The sequence below is a fragment of the Nomascus leucogenys genome, chromosome 2, assembly GCF_006542625.1.
Source record: "Nomascus leucogenys isolate Asia chromosome 2, Asia_NLE_v1, whole genome shotgun sequence".
Taxonomy (NCBI): Eukaryota; Metazoa; Chordata; class Mammalia; order Primates; family Hylobatidae; genus Nomascus; species Nomascus leucogenys.
The window spans coordinates 80,430,262-80,451,064 of NC_044382.1; the positions used below are offsets into that span (position 1 = coordinate 80,430,262).

At 37.4% G+C, this 20,803-nt stretch overlaps 1 protein-coding gene across 7 annotated transcripts in view; it reads right to left on the bottom strand.

The window, feature by feature from the left end:
- Positions 1–20,803, bottom strand: part of TNRC6A (trinucleotide repeat containing adaptor 6A) — a 186,885-nt gene that overhangs the window by 46,187 nt on the left and 119,895 nt on the right. For all 7 annotated transcript variants that reach the window (XM_030799551.1, XM_030799548.1, XM_030799542.1 and 4 more), the window contains one exon: positions 1,483–1,932. In XM_030799551.1, the coding sequence (XP_030655411.1) occupies positions 1,483–1,932 (450 nt within the window). The remainder of the gene's footprint in view (positions 1–1,482; positions 1,933–20,803) is intronic.

Genomic DNA, 20,803 nt, shown 5'->3' on the forward strand with positions numbered 1-20,803 from the left:
TAATTGCCTACTACTTGGCATTAAATCTAGTATGTCTAAACCAAACTCTTCTTGAAAAGTACAGGTCCTTCTATAAGAGTTATTAGGAAGATAATTTATTTGGCACCTAGATATCAGGCATTAAGCTAGTTCCTTTAATAACATGCCATGTAATTAAGTCAACATAGCAACCTTATAGGGTTGGGTACTACTGTTTTAAAGATTAGCAAAGAAGGTCAGATGTGTTATGTGGCCAGGCTCACACAGGTAATAAGGTGCTGGGAAATTAGGGAGTAAATATTAGCTCAGGACAATGACTTAAATTTGTATCCTTTCCAACTTAACGACTTAAATTTGTATCCTTAAATTTGTATCCTTTTCCAATGTGCCTATGCTAGAAAACTCACATTTGTGTCCTCTGCCTCATTACCAATCACATCCTATATGTTGCCAAAGCACAGCATGGTGGTTACAAGCATAGCTTTGGAGTCAGACAGATCTTGATGTGAGTCCAGGATCTGCTACTTATTCACTGTAAAATACCATAATATATTACAATGTACAGAGTAGTTCTTGGTATATAAAAGAGGGCACAGGTGTAGAAAGTGAGTAACTACCTGGGACAGTTAGGAAAGACTGCTCAGGCACATGGAGCAATTAAGTAACCTGCCTAAGGTCACACACACTGGAATATGGGGGATGTAAGGCCCCAGTCTATCTGATTCTAGACTTCCTTCTTTATCAGTATGCTATACTGCCTCTAGAAGTGTGTTCTTGTATGCGTACCTTGATTCCCCCTCAACCCTAGCACCTAATTCTGTATCTGGCTTGTGGTAAAGCTTTAAAATAGTTGGATAAATGAATGGATGGACAGACTAACAGACCATCAGAACTTTCCAGAACATGTTGAAACAAACTGGGCTTTGAGAAAACTTGTAATCACATACTAGATTTATTTTCTGCCTCACAATTACTACCAAGCTCAGAGAAGCCACTCTGAGGCAAATAACTGAATGCATTTCCTCTGTTTGAATATAATTTCCATGAGTGCCAGTCTTTTTGTGGCATGTGGCAACTGAATGAGCTTGGGCAAGTTATTTAATGTCTTGGTGTGTCAGCTGCCTCTACTGAAAGTGGAGGTAAGAACTCAGTCTCACAACGTTGTTGAAGATTAAATGCAATAATATGTATAACTGCTCAGCACATGGCCTGGGGGGAAGGGTGCTCCATTTTACCTATAGTCTTATAGTCAACTTTAGTTATAAGCTCCTTATTAAAATGGGCAGAACCTGAAGGGAGAATCAGTAATTAATCATTTTAAAGTAGGTAACTTACAGGAAATATTCTAAGGTTCCCCATGCATAACTCCCTATAAAGAACTCTTATATTAAAGCCCAGATACTGATGAATACAAATACATCACCAAAAAGCTACGAATTTATCAACTTGCTATACAGCTAATGATGATAAGGTGTGAGTCTCGTAAGAAATGCCTTCTCTCACCTGACTGGTTTTTGCTGTTCTGCACCTCTCCGTTATTTTGTGGCTGTTGATTTGTTAAAGCACTGCTTTCTGACTGGCTGTTTAACACTTTAACAGCAGATCCAAGGTTTGCTGCTATAACAGGAAAATGCTGACCCCTCTTTAGAAGCTGTTTGTGTTCCTGGTGGCGAAATCGTGGAGGTACTTCACGAGGATACCGAGGCAAGGCCTGTGGCTGCTGCTGTGGCTGCTGCTGTGGCTGCGGCTGTGGCGGCTGCTGCTGCGGCTGCTGCTGCGGCTGCTGCTGTTGTTGCTGCTGCTGCGGTGGCTGCGGCTGTGGCTGCTGCTGTGGCTGCTGATTGTTGGCTGTAGCTCGCTTGGCATTATTATTAGTGCTGGTTGCTGTGGAAGTGCCGTTATTAGAGTTGGCAGGCTGAGGCTGGCTTACACTGGGCTTTATCTGTTCTGGCACTAATCCCAACAAAAGAAAAGGGGTGGAAAAGATTAGCCAGTAAAGTGCACCTCCAAAGTAAGCCATCTAAATTCAAAGGCACTTAGAAAAATAATCCTAAAAAAACTAGAAGCTTTCTGTGAGCAGGGATATCCTCATTTACAGGCTCAAATTTTGTTAGGAGATGTCACTGCCAAGAGTCAAATTTCACTTCTGCTAACTACCTATCCAATAAGGGCCCAGGGACCTTTGGCCAAGACAACAACTCATGTTCACTATCTCTTTTCCCACATTACACTCTGGTCAAAGACATCACCATCGGATCATTACAAAACCAGGGAACTCGCAATGACTCAAAGAACAAATGTGGCCAATCAATTTTCAGTAGTCCTAAGAGAATCCTCTATTCCTTGGCAACTGTTCTTATTCTGCCTCATTGTTAATGTGTTTGGTCTCTATTTTTCATCTTTGGAAGACAACACATGAACAACACAAGGTTAGAAAACAACCTGCTGGTTTTCTTACAAAAAGGCTAAGTTAACAATGTCTGTCTTTGCTAAAAATGTAAAATCTGAATCATATAAGATAAACTCAGAACATGGAACTAAAGACAAAGATAACATATCTATGAGATGAATCAAAATGAGATAAATAATCTGGATGCTCTATCTTAAATCTGAAAAATAAATCAGAAACTGCAAATAGTGAAATTTTTGACTCGTAAAAGAGTGGAAAGAAAGAAATAAAACGGATGGAAATGCCTTAAGCCAGTGTAAGTAAACCCAGTTGGAGAAGTACAGAGATGCATGGCGTATGAGCTTTTGGTGCCAGGTTTCAACTCCAGCCCTGCCTTTACAAGCTTTGTGTCTTTGGGCAAGTTGTATAAACCTAACTGAGCCTGCTGTTTTCTCGGTAAAATGGAGATAGTACCTACACCTTGCAGAGCTATCCTAAGGTTAAATGTCTTCATGTTTATAAAACACAGAACATAAGGCTATATAAACAGTGGCTATTCGTTAATGACTGACACAATACCACCTTATACTTGGGTAGCAGTTGAATGTTTCTATGAAATCTTTTAATGTATCCTCACAGATACCACTGTCAGATAAGTGAAGTGAAACATCCCCATGTTACTGGTGAGGACACTCAGAGAAAAATCTCCATTCAAGGGTTAAGAGCTCCCACCCTGGAATTAAAACAGCCCACCATTCACCATCTGAGTTACCTCTGTGTCTTTCTCCTCTATAAAGTAGGAACAGTCTTGGTCAAGTGCCCAGTGTGTTGTAACCACTCAGTAAACAGAAGTGAAGTTATTACTGTGTCCAAAAGAAATCTTTATCAAATGCCTACAATATATACGACAATGTCACTAAAGCCTTGGTCACCTGAGTTTACAATAGCTACCAACTTCCTCTTCCCCACTCTCAGCTCTAGCCTCCCTTCACCTAACAAACTGATCTCCCCATTTTCTTCCTTCTCTGAACATCTGGTAAATTTAGTCTGTGTCATTTATACTTTTTTAATATAATATAAGATCTTGTCCTCTTATTTTTTTTCAATGTGACTTCAATTTTTCTAAAGTAATACAAATTGTAGTTCAGGAAGAATTACAGTGAAAAATTACAAACATTCCATCTACTATTTATAATCCTTTCCATTCTTGACGCTCACTGACGAGTCTCTTACTGATAATTGGGGCAAAGTGCTTACTAGTCCTAATTATGGGTGAAAATTTTGTCTCCCAGACAATATAATGCTTCTAATATGTAACAATAACGTCTATTCCTTTGTGTGCCTCATGCAGTAATAAGCAGATACTGGCTATCAAAAACACTTCATGAGGACAATATGGCACTAGAATATTCTAAAGTGCCTCTGAAACCTAAGGAAGAAAAAGTACAGGCAGCCCTCCACATCCATGTGTGCCCCACCCACAGATTCAACCAATCATGGATCAAAAATACTAAGCAAACAAACAAACCAAAAATAAAAATACAAATAAAAACCAATGCAACTATTTACACAGCATTTACATTATATTTAGTATTGTAAGCACTCTAGAGATGATTCAAAGTATATAGAAGAATGTGTCTAGGTTATATGCAAATACTACACCATTTTATATAAGGTACTTGAACATCCATGAATTTTGGTATCTGTTGGGGGTCCTGGAACCAATGCATCACAGATACCAAGGGACAACTGTATATGTAACATTATAAGGAACATAAAAATGCTGACTCAGCTTTTACATGCTTAGTACTGGACTCAGCGTGGCATTTGGCAACTGAATATCAACTTAAGGTGGCAGCTACCTGCTGCTGTAATACAGGTTTGTTGCCACTTCATTACTTTAAAAATCTAAACATTTAAAAAAAAAAGTGACAATTTTAGGTCCAAACAAGGTGTGTGAGAAAGGAGCAGGAAGATGCTTTTTATTTATCAAAGAACCAGAAGATAACCTATATACAAAAACTGAATGATCTATATGAAGGCATGAACTCAAGTAACTGCTGTACTTCTGATCAGTAAAGTACCACGTGGAATACAAAGCTGAGATAGGTATTCATTTCTGGGGCCAGAAAACTTCATTAAAACCAGTAAAGACATCAAGACAATGTAACTACTGATTATTAAATGAAGCTAATCTGAAGTACAATCTTAGATACAAAATAAGACATAGAAGTAATGAGTGCAGAAGGAGTAAACAGTGAACATAGGTGGGGGTTGCTAGGTAACAAATACCAATACTAACACTGGCTATGGTGTATGTGTAGTTAAAATTTTAAGTTAATTATGTTCATAATCACCCAAACCATTGGAAGGGGGGAAAAAGGAAAATTAGAAAACTTCATCTATTCAATGGACACGGAAAATGGAATTTTAAAAAATTTCAAAGTTCTGGTTAATGCAAACTAGGATGCTAAATAGAAGCCCCCAAATATCTGTGTCACAATAAATGTGAATGGGTTAAGTTCACTTGTTAAAAGATAAAGCCTCTTAAACTAAGAAAGGAAAAACAAACTTAATATACTTTGCAAAAAGCACTCCTAAAACAAAACAATGCAGCAAGGTTAAAAAAAAAAAAAGTAGAGAGGAAGATACACAACCAAGAAAGGCTAAGAAAATTAAAATGAAAACAATATTGATAACAGACAAAATAAAATTCAAACAGAAAAGCATTATAAAGGATAAGACAAATTTCATATTCATAATAAAAGAAACAACTAAAAAGATACGAGCAATTAAGCACTTTTATATGCCAAGCCTCATAATACCAAAACATGTAAAATAAATGGAGACAGAGAAAACTGGAAAAAAGCAAAACCATGTATCTTGAAAACAGGTAACATCTTTTTGACAAATACCCATGAAACAATCATAGGTTAACATGCATGCATGCACGTACACGTGTGCACACACACATGCACATACATGCCATATAGCAGCAAAGAAAACATCAATAAATTGCAAAGGCTAGAAATAATACAGTGGCTATTTCTGGATTACAATGCAATCAATGCAGTCACTGAAATGATAAAACTAGCAAGTAAAAATCTGCCTTAAATAAATTTCAACTGCATAACACAAATTTTGCAGCTAAAAACAGAAAAGAAAAAGAAGAAAAAAGTACATTTCAAGATGAAGAAGAAATAAACACTAAATTACAGGGTTACCAAGAAAATAATACTGAAAACACTGCATACAATACATTTTAAGATCCAGCTAAACCAGTGCACAAAAAAAAATTCACAGCCTTATTTCCAACAAGAACATAATGCATCCAACTCAAGAAGGGGGAAAACACCTGCACACACTGAAGTAAAGGAAATAGAAAGATGGAATTAGTAAATATAAAAGAGAGATCAATAACTTTTAAAGTAAATCTATATAATCCAAGGCATGCTTCTATGAAAAAGAATAGTTAACTTTATTTAAAAAAAATGAAAATGGAAAAAAATAACCTTCTGCAATTAATATATTTATGTTCAAGTCTATAAATAGTTTGAAAAGCTGGAGGAGGGAGTAATTTAACACTGACCATAGAAGAGGCAGGAAATCTAAATAGATTAACTAGTTTACATAGAAGAAATAAGATAAATTTATGAAAGTGTCCATCAGGATCAGATAATTTCCCTGATGAATACTACCATACTTTTTCTTTTTCACTAGTGTATACTTGTTTTTGGAGACAAGTCTCGTTCAGGCTGGAGTGCTGTGGTGCAACCTTGGCTTACTACAACCTCCACCTCCCCGGTTCAAGTGATTCTCATGCCTCAGCCTGAGGAGAAGCTGGAATTACAGGTGTGTGCCACCAGCCCTGGCTAATTTTTCTATTTTTAGTAGAGATGGGGTTTTGCCATTGGCTAGGCTGGTCTCAAACTCCTGATCTCAGGTGATCCTCCTGCCTTGGCCTCCCAAAGTGCTGGGAGCCACTGCACATGGCCTTTAATAGTGGTTTTTTTTTTTTTTTTTTTAGACAGGGTTTCGCACTTGTTGCCCAGGCTGGAGTGCAATGGCGCGATCTTGGCTCACTGCAACCTCTGTCTGCCTCCCGCAAGACCTTGTTTCAAAAAAAGAAAAAAGAAAAAGAAAAAGAAACATGTATCTCTAAATCTAATAGCATTTAAATTATTGCAGAGCACAGTAAAAGATGGAGCACCAACATAACACTGTTACCAATAAGTCAGGCTAAATTTTGGTCATCCCAAACAATGGGAATAAAAACAAGAGATATAAATAGCACTGGGAATGAAAAAGACACAAATTCAAACGTGGAGATTATCAAAAGACAAGAAAATACTATATACAATCTATCCCAGTAAAACAAAACCCAACTAAATTGAACTATGTTGTACAACAGGGGTTGGCAAGTTCTTTCTGTAAAGATGAGAGAGTAAATATTTTGGGCTTTGCAGACCACAGAATCTGTGACAACTACTCAACTCTGCCAGTGTAGCACCAGAGCAGTCACAGACAACAGGTAAATGCAAACAAATAGATGTGACTATATTCCATAACACTGCATATGCAAAAGCAGGCAGTGGGCCAGATTTCACTTGCAGACTGTAGTTTTTCAAACTCTGCTTTATCAAATATAATTTACCAAAATAAGCTTACAGAGGAATAGAAGGTCCTACAGTATAACAGCAGAAACTCTGAAAGGGTCTCCCAAGATTTATCCCTCCAAAACACACCAGGAATACAAAAACAAAAAAGCCAGGCACAGCAGCACACGCCTGTAGTCCTGAGGCAGGAGGATCGCTTGAGCCAAAAAGTTCAAGTCAGGCATGGGCAACATGGTAAGGCCCCAACTCCTGAATGAACGAATGAATAACACAACACAACACAACACAACACAACACGCACCAGGCTGAGATAACTTTACAGGGGGTGTGTGTGGATGGGTGTGTATCCTCAAGGAACATGTAATATTAATCTTACCTAAACTGTCCCAGGACAAGAAGCATAGGTTCAAAAGACTGGATGGATTCAAATCTCAGCTCTGCAACTTACTAGCTATATGACCATGTGGCAAGGCACTTAACCACACTGCGTCTGCTGACTCACATCTCAAATGTTTTGATCTCAAGGTCCTTTATACTCTGAAACACTGAGAACTCCAAAAGGTTTCCTTTGTGTGTGTTGCATATACATTTACCATAATAAAAGTTTAAACAAATATTTTAAGTGAGTTAAAAATAAATTCATTACATACGAACATAGATACATTTTAAAAAATTATTGTATTTTCCAAAACAAAATTAGTGAGAAGCATGGCACTGTTTAACATTTCTGTAAGTCTCTCTAACATCTGGCTTAACTGAAGGCAGGTGGATTATCACATATGTGCCTGCATCCAATTTGTTATGATATCCCACACTGTGTCACCTGTGGAAAACTCCACTACATACTCACAATAAAAGTGAAACAGGCAAATAAAGTCTTCCTGTTATTATGAAAATTGATCTGACCTCATGGATCTCATGAAAGAGTTTTGGTGAGCCTCCTAGGGATCCTGTCCTCAGGTAAACTTCGAGAACCACTGCTACAGAATATGCACACACGGGATGCAACTGAATATAAGGTTCTGGAGTTCAAAAAAGTTTGGATTAAAAATATGGATTTAAGATTCAACATACAGGTGAGAAAAGAGTTGTAGAGGAAGAAATGACAAAACCTAAAGAATGGGTTTAAGCAGCAGACAGAAGGAGGGAAGTAAAGGCAAGAATAAGTCATAACTGCCAGAGTGACGGGAGAGAAACTTCATTTTAGGTAATGGCTTAACTATCTATGTAGTTACTCAAGCAGGAATTTCTTCCTCAATTTCTCCCTATTGCCCTGTATCTAGTCAGTCAACAGGCCCAACAGATTACCTCAAATTCAAATGCATCTTGTGTCTCCAACACCACTCAACAATTGATTTAGGCCCTCAACAATTCACTCTCACAAAAACCTCCTAATGGGACTGCCGGCCTGGCTCAAGTCTTGATCCCTGCCCCACCCACTTTCACGCATCCCAAAATCTATCATCTACCTGCCCCAAGTTATCTGTATCATATAACCACTTTTGGAACTCCTTTCTAAACTCCTTGGCACGGCCCCTCTCTACCTTTTTCCAGATTCATATCCTGCTATGTCCACACTCATTGCATTGTCTTCTACCACACCAAATACTTGCAATTCCCCAAAACGTATCACGTTCTTTCATGCTATTTCTTTTGCCCAAAATGCCTTGATACCTTTCTTGCAAATATTTTTGTCCATTTTGCCTAGGAAACAACTAATCTCCCCCACCCCCAGACTGGGCATACCTTAGAAGCATGTTATGACAACCAGATTGCCCTCCTCTATTCTGATGAAACTCTTACAAATCCCTTACAATGCAGTCAATGTGCTCTGCAAGTGCTGCTTTCTTATTTCTCCTTCACTTTATTACTAGCATTTCCTGAACCAAGCAAAGCAAATGCTGGTTGAATGAATAATCCAGGAATTGCCAAGCATACACAAAGTGACTGGATCTATACAAAACAAGACAGAACAATACTGAGGATTAAACACTGTGGAATATCAACATTCAAGAGGTGGAATAAGGAAGAACCAGTAAAGAAAAGAGAAAGAATGATCAAGAGGAAGAGTAAGAATGATGGTCACTGGTTAGTATGCTGCTGAATGCATCAATAGTTTTAAATAAATCTCTGCTCTAAAAAACACCTACAGCCAGCATGGAGAGAGCAGGACAAGTCCAGCCACTGAGATCATTAATGTGAGAAGCTTCTCTAACTAGCCATGAGACTGCCCTGGTCCATATCAAAAAGATTTTAATGGAAAAGAGTTTCATTTAGCTAGGATAAAACATAGATATCTAGTAAAGAGCTCTATTTTTAGGGTTTTTTTTTTTTTTTTTTTTTTTTTTTGTCATACTGTGACCCCACCCATCTATTTCAGTTTTAAAGAAATGGGAACAAAATTTTAACTGGTCCAAAAATGAACAAGTTAAACTTTTAAGAATGGAAAAATTATCTATTCAAATCATTCACCCTACCTTTTCCTAGTCTGTGTTCCAAATCAGGACTCCCCACTTTGTGAAATAATGAAATGAACCAATAAGACAAATAAATTAATTTTTGCTAAGCTTTGCTATTCTACAAGCTTTCTTGAGATTTCTTATATAAAAACATATCATTCTGTAAGTCTAAAACTGTTTTAAAAAATAGCCTCTTAATTGAAAAAAAATAGCAATTGTCTTATATTCACATGAAAACCCAAGAATAGACAATATAACCGAAGTTCTAAATATACCAAGTTCTAAATTTGTAATACCATTTTAATTAATACTTCTTTAAATGTTTAAAATACTTTATGTCACCTTAATAAATTGATTTCAGAAAATATTTAATGAACTTCACTTTGACTGTCTACAAGTTTAACAGAAAGAATTTAAATGTGGACCAGCCAACAATCATCTACCAATCCCCAAAACATCAATTTCCATGCCTTAATACCTCAAGCCCTTACATTATTCCTATCTGTCAAAGTCTACTATTTAACTTTGTATAATAGTTTTCATATTGGCAACATGGTAAATCTTCTAAAATACTGGCAGAAATACAGTACACAAAATGCTGCTTTAACACATGATGTCACTTTAAGAGACTGGTGTGCTAAGTTGACCTCTAGAAAATATAACTTAGTGAACACCTATAAAATATAAAGTGTTTTTTAATACTTCTCTTGGCAAACTTTAAATTTACCTAAAATTACTATTTCTATATGCGTTCTTATATAGGAGAACAAAAAACCATCAGGTTAAGCTCCTAGAAGATGGAGTGTACCAATGAAAGCTCTTCAGTTAGAAAATGTTATTCTCAAGTAAGAGCAACAACATAGGATTTTCCTAAGTATCTTTCATTGTAATTAAGAAATTTTTTTTTTTTTTTTTGAGGCAGAGTCTCGCTCTGTCCCCCAGGCTAGAGTGCAGTGGCACGATCTTGGCTCACTGCAAGCTCCACCTCCCGGGTTCACGCCATTCTGCTGCCTCAGCCTCCCGAGTAGCTGGGACTACAGGCGCTCGCCACCACGTCTGGCTAATTTTTTGTGTTTTTAGTAGACATGAGGTTTCATCGTATTAGCCAGGATGGTCTCAATCTCCTGACCTCGTGATCCGCCCGCCTTCACCTCCCAAAGTGCTGGGATTACAGGTGTGAGCCACCGCGCCTGGCCAAGAAAATTTTTTTTTACCTTCTCAAATGAGATTAGGTGTTATCACCAAGACAAAGGTGTACTGTAACAATTCACTAACAAATCAAGAAGGGTTTTTAAAAATCACAAGACAAACTTTCTACCACTCAAATAGGTTAACTCTGAATGCTTGATACTTTAAAAATCCTTAAAGTACAATTGCTCAAATATTTTTAAAAGTGTCATCTACAGATTTTTTAATAAGAATTTTTTAAAATATTACAGGCAAATATTTTACACTCTTAGGAGCCAAAAAATAAAAGCCTTATAGATAGAAGAAAAGTTAATATATAACCTAGCACATTTAAAATTTAACTGTTTATCAGGCAACATCACATATTTCTTTCTTCTCTATTGTTAGTTTCTAATATCTAATTGTATTCTCTTTAATTGTAAACTCTGAAACCAATGATTCTAGCTGTTCCACTAAAATAATAAGGTAGCTTTCAATAATTTGCACATGAAAGAATCTGCCTAGTCATCAGAGGGAGAGCAAACAAGCTTGGGTGCAATCAGTTCTTCCAGCTTTCCTGAACAGCAGCAGCATTATCACACTGGGGCACAGATTTTCAAAAGTCACAAACCTGATGAGAACTTCAAAGTAGACTAGAAAATTCTCAACACCAAGAAAATTCCAAAAGAAAGGTGTTTCCAACTTCTGTTGCTTTCCCACTCTGCAGCTTTCAGTAGAAAATGAAGGAAAAGCATAGTGTCATTTTACTGCTCTCAAAGTACTGCTTGCCAACTTCTTCCAACCTGTATTTGAGGCCCAATAACTTGAATTCTATCTCATTATATTTTAAAGGATTGCAAGGGGCAGAGAAGTCAGGTAGCTGAATAATGCAAAGTGCAGTTCTGTTCAATGAAAATGAGTTCATAAATCAAACTTATTTAAAACACGGCCAAACACTGTACTACTACAAAAATCCTCTTCTTGCTCATTAATAAGCATGCTGGATGATTTATAACATAGTTCCTCTGTATAATATACATCCCCTGTCCAGTACTAACTTCAGTCGGTTGTGAAACTCTGGGGGGCACAGAGGGAAAGTCTAGCTTTTAAGCTGACAGATACAATACGTGGTGTTAGAATTTCTGTTGTAGTAAATGGCTGCAGCTTTAAGTGCCAGTAGCTGATCTGGAAAATACTAAATGTTTGCCAATCCATTAACTCCTGCCAATTCTTAGCAAGTCATTGGAATTAAATGGCTGTTTAAAAACTTAAAAACTAAGGTTTAAAAACTGCTATCAAATATAACTGTATTTATACTTTACACAAGTCTTAATATTTCTATTGAAAAGTTCCTAAAAATACCAAACAGCAAGATATCTTAATCAGTTAAAAATCAGACACCAAATTCAAAATAAATATTAAATCGAAATGACTTAGTTTTAACTCACTTCAGAAATTCTAGAAAATCAGGAAGTATGTATTTTCCTGGGCCTTAGGGAAGCACCTAGCTCTGCTTTCTCAAGGGACTCCATCTTCTTCTTCTCCTTTTTTTTTTTTTTTTTTTTTTTTTGATACAGAGTCCTGTTGGGTCACCCAGGCTGGAATGCAGTGGCACGATATCAGCTCGCTGCAGCCTCCGCCTCCTGGGTTCAAGCGATTCTCAAGCCTCAGACCTCTTGAGTAGCTGGGACTACAGGCGTGAGAAACCACGCCCAGCTAATTTTTTTTATTTTTAGTAGAGATGGGGTTTCACTGTGATGGCCAGGCTGGTCTCAAACTCCTGACCTCAAGGGATCCACCTGCCTCTGCTTCCCAAAGTGTTGGGATTACAGGAGTGAGCCACTGCAGCCAGCGGGACTCTATCTTCGACCCAAATACTAACCACCTTAAATTACCAACACAAAGGGAAACACAGCTGATTTGTCTTGATACACTCCCCCAGGTCAAGGTCATTGAATAATGTATTTCCCAGAGTTTTTTCACTAATGAAATTCCAGAATTCCAGATGAAATGTCCCAATTACTAAATTCTGCTCTTCAGCAAAATGAGCAAGTTATGTCTGTTGTAAAGCACAGGATCTTCTTTCTGAGATGGAGGATACCCACAATATTCACAATGTGCTATTTTCAAAATCTTTGGTTAATGAAGCCATTGAGTCTTGCCCAAATATGTAATTCAGAAAAGTGTGATGATCAAAGGTCTATTTCCCAGGTTCAGGCACACCTTTTTTTTTGTGGGGGGCGGGGGAGATGGGGGATAGAGTCTTGCTCTGTTGCCCAGGCTGAAGTGCAGTGCTCCAACCTTGGTTCACTGCAAGCTCTGCCTCCCGGGTTCACACCATTCTCCTGCCTCAGCCTCCTGAATAGCTGGGACCACAGGCACCCGCCACCAAGCCCAAATAATTTTGTTTTTGTATTTTTAGTAGAGATGGGGTTTCACCGTGTTAGCCAGGATGGTCTCAATCTCCTGACCTCGTGATCCGCCCGCCTCGGCCTCCCAAAGTGCTGGCATTACAGGCATGAGCCACCGCACCTGGCCCAGGCACACCTTTTAAAAGAAAAAAATTTAGATTGCCTATTAATCTCTATTCCATAATAGAAGTACAGAATGGCTCTCTTCAAATTTGCTTATTAGAACTGTTTAGAAGCAAAAGATTCTTCAGCCTTACACTTACTAATCAGAATCCATATATTTAAAAACAAGTATCACATGGGGTTCTCATGTCTGAGTACGTCTGGAAAAAGGTTCTGGAAGACACTGTAGCAACCTCTAGAGAGCTTCAGCTTCCATTTGTGACTCAAAATTTAAAAATAAGAAACAACATAAACATAATACCTGAACATAGTTCCCACTGAGTTTTTAATTCCCTAAAGTTATATAATAAAGAAACTGTCATTAAATCATTGAAGATATAAATTAGTTACGAAATACAGAATGGTTAGTTGATTTTTTAAATTAGGAAAAAAGTCCCACATATACAGTATAAAAATAAACTGCAGCTAAATTAAACAATTAATACTATAAAATGCTAGAGATTTTAAAAGCTTTTACAAAACACGGGCAAACTATTTTCTAAATCTGGAAAAATGGTATGTTTACTCAGCATAGAAATTAATCAGAACTTTAAGTATAAAAATTAATACATTTGATAAAACAGATAAAATACTGATGTGTATTTTTTCAAATGTGTATACTCCAATTTAAAAGGGAAACTAGAAAATACTTGTCCTTTAGAAGAAATTAAAGGGATCCATTCTGTTCCTTCCCAACCCTCCTCACCTCGACTTTCCCTAATCTAAGGAAAGCTATGATTTAGTTTAAGGATACTAAATCTAATACAGAGAAGCATTCAACACACTAGAGTTTAGGACTGAAGTCCAAGCTAATAGTAGAAATGTGATTTAATTGTGCTTTCCTCCTTCTGAACATGTATTTGCAACTTCAGTGTATGTATTCCCAATGGGATGCCTGGGATTAGGCAAAATTTAGATATTCTTGCCTCGTATCTCATCCTCAGAATGACTTCATATATATGATATGCTCCACAATGTGGGAAATATTTGCATCAAACACATCTGATGAAATGCTAATGAGTTTATTATACAAAGAGCTCAAGTAAATTGCTAATGAAAACTCTAGGTCCAAGAACTAAATGGGCAAATAATAAGGATGGGCAATTCATAAAAAGTAAAAAGTGTGGCCGGGCACGGTGGCTCACGCCTGTAATCCCAGCACTTTGGGAGGCTGAGGCAGGTGAATCACTTGAGGTCAGGAGTTCGAGACCAGCCTGGTCAACATAGTGAAACCCTGTCTCTACTGAAAGTACAAAAATTAGCTGGGCGTGGTGGCAGGTGCCTGTAATCCTAGCTACTCAGGAGGCTGAGGCAGGAGAATCGCTTGAACCTGGGAGGTGGAGGTTGCAGTGAGCCGAGATCGCGCCATTGCACTCCAGCCTGGGCGACAGAGTGAGACTGCATGACAAAAAAAAAAAAAGATAAAAAGAAAAAAGTACAAGTGATTATGCATGGTAAACAAATAAATACAAGTCAAAGAAAAAATATCAATTTTGGCCTGCCAAATTTATCAAGTTGATAGATCCCATCCTCATGTTTTAAGACCTATTCCTTGCACTGCACTGTGATTCACCTTTGCTGGGCTGGGTTCTGCTTTAATGGGAAGCAAAAGCAAATCACTTCTGGGTGTGGAGGAACCCTGAATTAACTAGAGAAACTGCTAGCATGTCATTTCAAGGGACTGAAAGGTTGCTAGGATACTGCAAAACCACAATGGTGGATATTAAAATTTACCAAGTATCAGCCAGATGCCAGGCAATGTATCTGTTATCTCTTTATTCTCTTTGTGATTCCATAAATTTGAAATATTATTCCCATTTTACAGATGACGCAAATACAGTTCAGAAAGCTATTCATGCTCGAACATCTAGTAAATGGCAGAGGTGAAATTTAAAACCCAATCTGATCCCCAAACAAGTGTTCCTTCTAGTATACATTATTTTCATCTTAATTATAAGGGCAAAAACAAACTCTCTAAAAATAAAGGGCTAACTACCGATTAACCATTTTAAAAATTATTTCATAGCCATTAAACTAATTTTTTTTCGTATCTACTTCCTGTTTCCTTTGTCCTGTAGATCAGTCTCATCAGACATGTGAAGGTATAAAATATTTCATTTCTACCAAATTTAATAATGTACTAGTATTTAAAAGCAACAAATCTACGTTTGTTAGAAATAATCCTTGCCTAAAGCCAAAAGGGGTCTCCTTAGCATTCTTCATAGCCTCCCTGAGTACATAAATCTAGACTTACATGTATAAATCTATGGAAATCATTTTCCTTTCACAATAGGAGGAAAGAAAAAATAGTGACTTTGTTACATGATCTACCTAAAAATAATCATTTTATTAACTATTTCCCATGAAAGTGGAAGGCCATTTTTTTTTTCATCCTGTTAGTGCAGAGCTACAAATCTTATTTGTTACATAGCTCAAAGACATCTTCCACGGGAAGAAAAATATCTGCCATTAGTAAATTCTTAACTGGTATGAACCTATGCTTCTATTTTAAAGAGGTTAGTGCACATATGCCTTCTAAATATCTCATAAAAAACCACCGTAGCACATTTAAAATCCTGGTATTATTACTTAACACCATCCTACAACACAAAAATCATTTCTACTATGCAGACTGTGGAGAAAAACAGTGAACTAAGCCCCAATTCTAACAGCAGAACTACCCAACCTGTGTGATGGAAACAGGCTATGGGGAAATGGGGTGATTAGACTTGACTCTCTGGGATTGTCATCTTCAGCTGTGAGTGGCCTCTTCTGTTTACCCTAATGGCCCTGCAATTATCATTTTCTCCGTGTATCATTAGGTTACATGCTTGAAGTTACAAACTACTTGTGCCTCAGTTTTCTCCTCTGAGAATCTAGGCAGTACAGTAACCCCTACGAAGCCATCAAAGTTCCTGAAATTCGTTATAATAGAAGGCTTGTAATTGGGAAACTTAAGGTCTTATGGATTCCCACAAAAATTAAAACTGAAACTACCATATGACTCAGCAATTCCTCTTCTAGGTATACAGTAGTCCCCCTCCTTTTCCAAGATTTCACTTTCCAAAGTCTTACTTACCCCATGGTCAGCCACAGTACAAAAATAGGCAAGAACAGTACAATAAGGTATTTTGACAGAGGGACCAAATTCTGATACAATAGATCATTATAATTGTTCTATTTTATTATTAGTTGTTGTTAATCTCTTACTATACCTAATTTATAAATTAAACTTTATCACAGGTATGTTGTATAGGAAAAAGCATATTATTAATAGTATATATGAGGTTCAGTACTATCCGAGGTTTCAAGCATCCACTGGAGTCTTGGAACGGATTCTCTGTGGATACGGGGGGATTACTGTATACCCAAAGGAAATGAAATCAGAACCATGTAGAAATATCTGTACTCCCATGTTCATGCCAGCATTATTCACAATGGCCAAGATATGGAAACAAACAACCTACGGATAAATAAAGATGAATAAATTGTGGTCTGGGCGCAGTGGCTCAAGCCTGTAATCCCAGCACTTTGGGAGGCTAGGTGGGCGGATCATTTGAGGTCAGGAGTTCGAGACCAGCCTGGCCAACATGGTGAAACCACGTCTCTACTAAAAATACAAAAATTAGGTGTGGTGGTAGGCGCCTGTAATCCCAGCTACCCACGAGGCTAAGGCACAAGAATCGTTTGAACCCGGGAAGTGGAGGTTGCAGTGAGCTGAGATCATGCCACTGCACTCCAGCCTGGGCGACAGAGCAAGACTCTGTCTCAAAAAAAAAGGAAAGAAAAGAAGAAATTGTGGCAAATATATACAAAGGAATATTATTCAGCCTTTAAACAGGCGAGCCTGCCATTTGCCACAACATGGATGAACCTGGAAGACATTATGCTGAGTGATGTAAGCCAGACACAGAAATAAAAATACTGCCAAGATCTCACTTATAAGTGGAATCTTAAAAAAACAAAAACAAAAACAAAAAAACAGTCAAATACATAGAAACAGAGAGCAGAATAGTGGTTAGGGAGGGTAGATACAGGTCAAAGGGTACAAAGTTGCAGTTATGTGGGGGAGTCTAGGGATCTGATATATAGTTAATAATATTGTATTGTATACTGGAAATTAGCTGAGAGTAGATTTTAGGCGCTCCTACCAAAAAAACAGGGTTAACTGTGAGGTGATAAATATATTAATTTGCTTGACTGTAGTATTCATTTCACTATGCATATGCATACCAAAACATTATGTTGTACACTTTAAATATATATAATAAATAAGATCTTATGGAGAAAATGGAGTGATAAGTTCAGATCACAGGTAAATGATAAAGGCCTTTAATCACATATTTACCTTTACTAAAATAAAGATGAGAATGGAAGTGCAGTGGGAACAGGAACCTGGGGGTTGTTTTGTTCACGCTTATTACCAGTGACCATAACATTGCATAAAACAGGGTCGGCAAACAGTAAGTATTTCATGAATGACGAATGAAGGAAACAATGTCACTTTATGAAACCTGAGTTTAGAATAATGGATTTTACATAAGTATTTTTCATTTCCTTCATTTCTCAAGATGACCTCATGAGATAGTGAAACATGGATGATACTGGCAGTGATGGCTGAAAGAAAAAGTAAAGAGGTGCTCTGTTTATTAATGAGAAGGGGACAAACTAACAACTTCTTCCTTCAACACAAACTTAGCCATCTCAGTCACATTCCAGAGGCTAAACTGTGTGCTATGACTTTAACAAATGTACTGGTCAACAGGCATACTGGAAAGGGATTTAACTGTTGTCCAAGCCCTTCAGAAAGAGTCCTCCACCCTTTGAAGAATGATGAAATGAAGGGTTCTTTTTTAGCAAAATTGTCATTACATTTCCCTTACAGGTGTAGCAAAAAAACACTTCGAACATAATTTAGTACTCTGGTTTTGCTCCACAGAAGGATCAGTGTTTACTGCATAGAGATCAAAGCATGCAGGAGATTTTAGAATCAGCTGCTTGCTTGGCTCTCAAAACTCTTGTTCATTTTCATCAACAACCAAAGATATAATAAACAATTTAAGACCCAATGCCTCACCCATCACAAAGCTGTCAAATTATCCGATTCACAAAATTATACTGGTGCTACAATTTTTAAAAAAAAATTCTACATGCTTAATCAATAGAGAGATACTATAAAATCTGTTCCAAGATCTTTCTGGATTCCTTTTAAAAGATGAGTTGTTTTAGTTTATTCAGTGACTATTGTTGCAGCATGAGCAATGTTGTGTCCTTCACATCTTGTCTTCCATGTAACTGCAGGGGTGTTTTTAAAGAAACAGAGCGGTAGAGCCCAGCCAAGTTCGTAGTCAAATTCTGGCTCAGGCACTCGTTAGCTGCATAACCTGGGCAAGTTAGTTAACTTTTCCTAGCCTAATTTCACCTGTAAGTGGTGCTAATATCTACTTTCAAAGGGCTGCTGAGAGGATTAAATGTAAACTTACCTTGTGCTAGTATACACTGAAGGCCTACTCCCACATCAATTTTTAAATATAGACTATGTGAGTCCCAGAGTACCCAGCCCCTGCCCTGGATCCCAAAGATTTCCAAAATTCAGTAACTAAAGTAACTCTTAGCACATTAAGAAGCTTTTAGGACCCTGTTCTGAATTGCTGATACCCATTCATTATTAGTGGTTAAATATTTAGAATATTTTCCTTGAGTAAACGAAATAAAGCACGGTGCCTGGCACATAGAAGGTGCTCTAAGTCAGCTATAATAATGTCTACAATATGATTTGACATGCAGCTGACTTAATAGTGAATATTTTTATCACCCAGATGTAGTAACATTGTGTTTGACAGAAAAACAAATATTAAGGATAGAATTGATAAAAAATAACTGTGCCAATTGTGGCAGGAAAAAATGTATAAATGTTGATTTAATTTCATGAGTTTTTAATTAACCCAGAAACAGAATGGCAGTAATAAACTAAACTTCACTATTTTACCACCCAAAAAATAAAATCTTAATCCTTTTTTCTCCATTGCTGTTTCCCACCAGGATCTCCCTGGGCTTCCCATAACTCCCTTAGGAGCTCAGGGGTTTATTACTCTTTGGAAGATAGCTTGCTCATGAAATCACTCAAAAAAAGCACTGGCACCGATATGAAGGAGTGAGACAGGGAGGGGAAGAGACAGAGGAAAATGAGGATAGGAGAGAGAGAGAGAGAGAATTAGCTGTCAAAAATCAACAGTGCTTACGTATTCTTTTGAAATCAATGTACAATCAACATGCTTCCCAAAAAACTCAATGTCAGCCAGCTGCGGTGGCTCACGCCTACAGTCTCAACTACTCAGGAGCCTGAGGCAGGAAGATCATGTGAGTCCAGGAGTTTGAGACCAGCCTGGGTAACGTAGCACGATCACGTTTAAAAAAACAAATAGCCTGCTCCTATAGTCCCAGCTACTCAGGAGGCAGGAGGATTGCTTGAGCCCAGAAGTTCAAGGCCACAGTGAGCTATGATTGTGCACTACACTCCAGAGCGAGACCTTGTCTCCTTAAAAAAAAAAAAAGAAAGTCCATGTCAGAGTTGTAAAACTGTTTTTATGGCTTCTCGGCCTTTTGGCTAAGATCAAGAGTTGTAAAACTGTTTTTAAAAAATTTTCTTATTCTCAACCAAGTTCCCAAGGACACTCTGAAGAAGGAATATTAGCTCTTTCCTTGCCTTTACATTATATATACCACAGGGCATCTTAAAATTTATCCATCTATCCCTATACCTCACCTGAAGTTTTTTAGCACTTCACTCTCCTGCTGTTTCAAGGACATACTCATAAGATACATATTTTAAAAGATTTTTTAAATATTCAAATATTTATGTTCTTTACCGTTTTTCAAAGTTGAAGTCACAAGAATAAAACTTTCAAGAATGTCATTATGTTCCCCATTACACTTTAGAGCTATGTTGTCCTGTAAGATTAAAAATTTAGTTTCTCAGTCACAGCCCCATTTCTAGTACCTGACAGCCACATGTGGCTAAACTTGGTCTTTACACAGACTCTACAACACAGAAAGAGAAAATAATCATACTGACATTATGAACTTCAAGAGAAGCAAGAATTCTGGAATAGGCAGACTCTTCTGATTTTTAAATGTTGGCAGTCATTTTAAAATGTTCAGGATAATAATAAAAACACTGCAGAAACCAGAAACTGGGGAGACCTGACAACTAAATGCAAGGTAGCATTTTGCATCGGATCCTAGAATGGAAAGTCGTTAATGGAAAAACTGGTGAGGTTAGTATCATGGTTGGTTTTTTAGTTTTGACAAATGTACCATGGTAATGTAAGATGCTAATAATCAGGGAAACTGAATGAAGCGTATATGAGAAGTCTCTGTACTATCTTTCCAACTTTTTTGTAAATCTAAAATTATTCCAAAATACAAAGTTTAGTAAACACCACCACCACCAAGTAGGCCACATCTGCCCCTCAAGTCTCCAGTTTGTAATCTCTAACCACTGTGTGAACCCCAAACTATAAATACTACCTAGACAAATACATAGCAAGCACAGAAATAAAACAATACATTTTCATGAATCAGAAAAAATGTGAACAATTATGAAGAGAGACAGCATGA